Here is a 6,754-nt window from a genome sequence, read left to right as displayed (position 1 = left end):
CTTTTTGAGCAATCATCTTCACTTCCTATTGAAGTTCGAAATGATGCTTTGTTCGATTTCTCGTCTCTAAATTCTTGCTTGGATTATTCGGCTAGACAAGGAATTGAACAACTGCATGCTTCTAGATGGATAGCTCCCTCTGTTTCGACTGTGAAAGCAACACTGATGCCTCTTTTGATCCACTTTCTGGTAAGTTTGGAATTGTGAGAATTTTCAAGATAGTTATAGTAACATCATTATGGATGGAATGAGATTGTTTACGTTGCTTCAATGGAGTTGGCGGATGCCTTGGCCATAAGGATTGCATGCCTTAAAGCTAAGGAAAAAGGGAGGAGAAGATTAATATTTGAATCTGACTGTTTTAATGTGGTCCATAAGCTTAATTCATTCTCTTCTATGGTCTATTGGAATGTTTTTGTGGTAAAGCAAAATATCCTATCTTTATGTTAAGATTTTAAGCCTGTTGTATTCTCTTTTATAAGTAGAGAAGCCAACAAAGTTACCGAATGGATTGTCAGGTTTGCTCTATCTAATTCTACTGGTGTTGATTGGGTGAAGTCTCCTCCCCATGATCTTTGTGCCTTATTTGGGATGTAATCTCTTTGGTTTGTATTAATTTGTTTTGCCGAAAAAATTTCATTAGTATAGATTCATTATATAATTTATTTTTCTATTAAAATTTAGATTTAGATTTAATATATTGATAGTAAATAATTATATAATGTCGAAACTTTTTTATTTAAGCTGTCGAAACCATTTTTTATTTGTTTTTAAACACGAGAGTCGACTTTGAAAAACGAAAATGGAGTCGCCACCGATCATTTATCAAGGTGTGATCGGATCACCTAAAAACAGATTTGGTCTACGAATTAAAACAATGGGTTCGGGAGTCAGTTACGTACGAGGAAGAGTTAACACCCTCGTAACACCTAAAATCGGTACCTAGTTGATTATTTAATGTCTTAAGATCGGATGTCGATAAAAGATTAAAAGCGATTCCCCCTTTTAAAAATCTTTATTGAAATTTATTATTTTGAAAACTTTAAAGAAAAAAATTCGGTCATCTTGCTTCACTGAGGAAATCGAAACCCCGTAAGTTAGGGCACAATTCTTTGAAGTTCCAAAGACGACATATGAATTTGCCTTCATTTAAAAATCTCGTCTCGAGATATCAAAAATGTCATATCCAACAAGTTAGGACACAACGTTTTGAATCTTCGAGATAAGCTTTGATTTGGATTTTTAATGCTTTAATTTAAAAGGGATACTTGGCTACCTAAATTCTACGAAGAAAATCGAAGCCCAGTAAGTTAGGGCACAACCTTCCCGAGAATCTTGGATACCAAGTGTTTTGAAAATTTATGGATAAAACGATTTTAGTATTTTAATCAAATGCAATCTTTTAAGCGAATGTGATGCGATTGAATAATAACATATAATGCAAGGAAGATAATTTGCAAATAAAATATACACCAATGAATAATCAATAGATAATACAAACAAACATAGCAACAACAATCTCGTTCAAGCACAAATATGCACATTAAAAAACTAAATGAATTACTAGTTAGTTGTAAAAAATACACTAAACAAAGCAATATGAATAATAAAAAAATAGCAAAAACAAAATTATAATCAATAAACTATACGTTAAAATAAATTTAATAACCTATACATATATGCGTGTAAATCAAAAAAAATATAAATAACCAAATTCACATATGCAAATAAACCATCTAACCATTTCCAAATTACTATTTCAAGCTTCAAATACAAATATGATCACTGACTCAACTTAGGTACATGCCATACTTTAAACAAAATAAAATTATACAAGCATTGCTGAGTCGAGGATCTCTGGCTGGATGCTAGATTCACTTCTTGAAACCTCTAGATTTACTTATACCTACGCATGGAGAAAATAAACTGTACGCTGAGCAATAAAGCTCAATGGTATTTCCATGATTCAAGTCAATGCAAAACAAGTTTAAAACCATTGCATATGACCAAAACTAGTGCGAATCATAATCAAGTCTCATGTAATTTCATACCAAATACTTTCATCACTAATAATAACATGCATATGATCATCTTTACACATCAATTCACTAGTAGGTACTCAAACTTACCATTTCTCATTCATTTCACAATAACTTAACCAATTCATATTATCAAGAATAAGCACATATATTTGTTCATTTACCATCATCAATATATAAACACATATGTTCCATTTCATATCAACATTTCAACCATTTCTAAGCTTATTGGCTCATTATTACTCAACCGGCCCCATGACTTGTTTTCAACTCATTTCATTTCATAAACTATATAGCCAAATCACGTTTTTATAACCCTATTAACCAGACATGAACTTAGGATGGTTACACGGATTTGTCACCCCAGGTTTCCCGGCAAAAATGACATTGAACATGTACATATTACCACCCTGGGTTGCTTAAGAATAATGGTTTCCACAAACTGGTTATCTTTTCATCCTAGATCGCTCGAAAATAATGACTTTATATACACAATCTACCACCTTGGGTTGCCCGGAAACGATGGTTTTCAATCAATATCCTGACCCTATGGCATGTCAACTATATCCGACCATGTCCAAATAGTTAATAAGGTAACTAATTTCCGATTTCGTTATATAATTCAATTCACATTCTACCATTCTCAATTTACTGTCAATCCATCATTTCATCATATTATATAGCATGTTTCAACATCATTTCATACCAATTATCATATTTCAACTAACTCATGAAATTTTTTATTTTTTATTCAATTTCACTCATATCTCGATATTCAATCTCAATTATAAAAATTTGATTCAAATAACTTTTTTCAACTCACCTCAATACCATATAATGCAAAATGTCATGAATATGCAATAATTAAATTGATTTGAATCATAGAAATACAAACCGAAAACTCACGTCACTCGTCGTCGGCTCTCACTTTTCCTTTTCCTCTTGATGACTCGATATTTTCTTTAGCTACGAATAATAGTTCAACAATGACACAATATCAAATTCCATCTAAATCACATTCAAATACAAAGCCATAAATATTTTGCAATTCAATTTAGTTCCTAAACTCGAAACATGCATAACTTTCGATATAGGGCTTCGGACTAAAATTCGATTTCACATATACTCATTAGGGACCTTCTATTTTCTATTCAAACCGAGATTTCATAACAATTTTGTATTTTATTCAATTTGATCCCTAATGTACGAAAGTAACAACTAAGCTTTACAATTTAGTCATTTCCATAATCTAAGCTCAATTTCTATCAAATTCACACTCAATTCATCCATTTCTAAACAATGAAAACTTATCAAAATTTCAACAATTGGACAAATTGATACATGAGCTAGCTAAATCAAGCTCTTATTATTCAAATTCCATAAAAATCAAAGAAAAATAGCTTGGGACTTACTTGAATTGAATGGTCGAATGCTTCAAGATTGAAAAATAGTGTCCCATTTTTGTTTTTCTTCTTTTAGCCATTTGGAGAAGATGAGTTTTTCATCTCTCCATCCACCAATTTTACTTATATATTATGATTATTATTTAATTAAACTTTATTAACATTTTTCTTATATTTTAATCTTTGATTAATTAGTTTAATTGTGATCCACCGTCACATTCCATCATTACTTATTTATGTATATTTTATATAAATTTATGTAAATTTTAGCAAAAACAGGCTAACAACAAGGGCGGAATTATAATATTTTATAATAATTTTTTTTACATTAACCAATTTAAAATATAAAAATTATAACACGTTAAATACATTTAAAAATTTTAAATTTCATTTGTCTCCTTAAATATTAGAAAACAAATATTTGTACATATAATTTCTCGATTTATTATTCAAAATTTTTACAAACCTAAAACTTTAAAACCATCATAACAAATAATTCTCACAAAAATGAACATGTCTAAGATATAATAATAATTTAATCTACTAAATTGTATATAGCATATAATAATAACTTAAAGACGTTATTTTTATCAAATAAAATATTAAATTGCAAAATATAAAAAAAATATAATTTTATTTATTATATCAATCATAAATTTGAATTTATGATATATTTTAAAATAATTTGTTAAAAGAAAGTAAAATATTAACAATGAAAAATTCGAACTAAATTTTAATTTTATGAATTTATAACTAAGTTGATTTTTTTGTGAAAAATAATTTTAAAGTAAGGGATCCACACGAGTTAAATATATCCTGTAAATGCTTGATTTTTTTTTAAAAAAAATTATCCGTTTAATTTTTTTTTTATTAATATCATTTTATATTACATTTTAGATAACTATGGATAAATGAACCTCTTTAAAGATAGACGAATCCACCATTAAACGCAATAATGACATCAATTATTTTTCTTTATCATTAGCAAATAAGAGGTGCTTTTAGTTGGCGGCGGCAGTCAAAATATAAATATGTCATCCGAATTTATTGTTATTTTTAAATATATTTTAAAATTCATTTTTTTGGTTTAGATATATTGATATGTTTGTTGTTACGGCATAGCGTCCGATATAATTAGTATTAACACGGACTTAATTTATACTATAAATTTGTAATTTTTTATAATGGAATGATTAGAGGGGGAGTTAATGTGAATTTAGTCGATATAAATAAATTCATCGCACAACTTTCCGCGTGGAACTATCAACTTGTCAAACTCAGCCAACGAATGTTTGACTCTAAGATTGTCGTCTCAAATTGCTTTATTAGATCTCCGTAAAATTAAAATAAAATTTTGCTTTATTATACAATCTGTTGTTAAGAGCAGCACGGAATTCACAACCAAATTTGAAATTTCATTCCAAAATGGAAATTGGAATCGGAATCAGTGCAGATTCAGCTCCATATATCCCCCTCGACCATGAACCCAACGTTACCGACGACGCTCGCCTAAACCAGCTGGGTTACAAGCAAGAACTTAGCCGCAGTCTCTCGTGCGTAATCCAATTACTTTTCCCCTCTTATCTGTTTTTGTTTCTTTGTCAATCTATCAAGGCGATGGCCGCATGTTGATGATGACGAGGCTGAGAAATGTGTGGTGCAGGGCGATAGCGAACTTTTCGGTGACATTCTCCATTATATCAGTGATCACTGGACTCACAACGATGTACAGTACAGGACTGACCTTCGGTGGACCTGTTACAATGGTATACGGGTGGCCAATTGTGGGCGTCTTAACCATGATAGTGGGTCTGGCAATGGCCGAGATTTGCTCTGCCTATCCTACTTCTGGTGGCCTATACTTTTGGAGTGCCAGGTTGTGCGGCAATGAGTGGGGTCCTATGGTTTCCTGGTTCACTGGCTGGTAAGTTTTCTTATAGTTTAATTCCGCCCTTGTTTCCATGTCTTCAATTGTTTGGACATTGCATTTACTCTGATATGTTTCTGTTGGGTTGGGTTTCTACTACCCTTTGTTTGTCACTCGAACATGTGTTAGGCAATTAGTGACAACTGAGCATTGGATAAGTAATTTCCATTGTTGTTGAAACCGGATCAAACCAATCAATTGAATCAGAAATCGGTGGGTGTACCTACCGGTCTATGAACCTTTCTCAAAGTATATAACATGCTCCCAAACATATGAAAGTATTCTACTATTAGCTTCTTTTATTTTCACATTTTATAGGGTGTCATCTCATCTTAGGCATCAACAAGATATATTGATCGCCTCTGCCTCGAACCTGCATAAAACTCTCTTGGCATTTAACATGACCCGTGCCATATCCTAGATGGTGTTATTCTTCAATGACCCGGTTCTATTATGGAGTATTTAAAGCAAAAGATTCATGTTGGATGCAGGCATTGTCACAAAACTTAGAGAATTTTTCATTCCTGATTTCCTTTCCATGGTTACTCCTTATCCTGACAATTTATTCAATACGCTAGCGGCTAACACTTGTCATTCTCAAGTTCCTTTTGCTTCTTGAAGTCATCAACTGTGTCGGATTTCTCTTACCCATGTGAATTGGAATAGTCATCTGCACATACAAAAATATGATGTTGCCTCCCAAGCTCTCAGTTAGCATTAACCCCATTAAGTTCATGTGCAGTAGCTCTAGTGGTGTAGTTGTTTGGATCTATTGCAACTGAATATGCGACTCATTTTGCTGCTTTCCCTTCAAATATTCACCACATATTTTAAGAATTGCAAATTGCTCCCTTAACTTTGGCAATTCTCTAACATCATTGCTTCTCACCAACCTTTATAATCTTCTGAAGTGTACATGTCTTAACCTCCCGTGCCATAACTCAAGATCAGAGGGTTTGCTCTGTTTCAAATTAATGGTTCTACCAGCTTATAGTAGATCAAATATCTTTGTCCCCTATGATTAACTCTTTGGATTCATCAGTTACCTTGTATCTTTCATTGGTGTAACAATCCACTATCAGTCCTTGATCTTGATAAAGTCAGTTTTCAAGCTTTCAACCAGAAACACAATCTGGAGATCCTTCCACATTAAGTACACCGTTGCCAAGAATTCTCACTTTCCTTTTCATCGTCAAATGTCACCTTCGTTTTGTGTAATAAAATATAATTATATATCATTTAGTTATATTATGACATACTGAGTGAAAAATTTTATATAATAAAACTATAGAAAGTTTATTTTAGAACCAAATGCAGTTTTGGTTGAAATGGCAGAATTGAGGAAATGGAAATTTTGAGATCTTAGATTCAAATATTATTATGTG

The 6,754-nt window shown here is 31.7% G+C and overlaps 1 protein-coding gene across 1 annotated transcript; it reads left to right on the top strand.

Moving 5' to 3' along the window:
- Positions 1-4,654: 4,654 nt before the first annotated feature.
- On the top strand, positions 4,655-5,621 carry LOC107904222 (amino-acid permease BAT1 homolog). Its single transcript, XM_016830516.2, has 2 exons — positions 4,655-4,995; positions 5,106-5,621. The coding sequence occupies exons 1-2, from the start codon at positions 4,868-4,870 to the stop codon at positions 5,368-5,370; spliced, it is 393 nt and encodes a 130-aa protein (XP_016686005.1). The 5' UTR covers positions 4,655-4,867; the 3' UTR covers positions 5,371-5,621.
- The last annotated feature ends 1,133 nt before the right edge of the window (positions 5,622-6,754 follow it).

The sequence above is a fragment of the Gossypium hirsutum genome, chromosome D04 (genome assembly GCF_007990345.1).
Source record: "Gossypium hirsutum isolate 1008001.06 chromosome D04, Gossypium_hirsutum_v2.1, whole genome shotgun sequence".
NCBI classification, from domain to species: Eukaryota; Viridiplantae; Streptophyta; class Magnoliopsida; order Malvales; family Malvaceae; genus Gossypium; species Gossypium hirsutum.
Note: the sequence above shows the minus strand (reverse complement) of the source record. Positions and strands in the feature narration are given on the sequence as shown.

Excerpts from the sequence above, each read along its gene's own strand:
- LOC107904222 (XM_016830516.2), top strand. The coding sequence starts at position 4,868 with ATGGAAATTGGAATCGGAATCAGTGCAGATTCAGCTCCATATATCCCC. Across the intron at positions 4,996-5,105 it reads GAACTTAGCCGCAGTCTCTC|GGCGATAGCGAACTTTTCGG; the intron begins GTGCGTAATCCA and ends TGTGTGGTGCAG.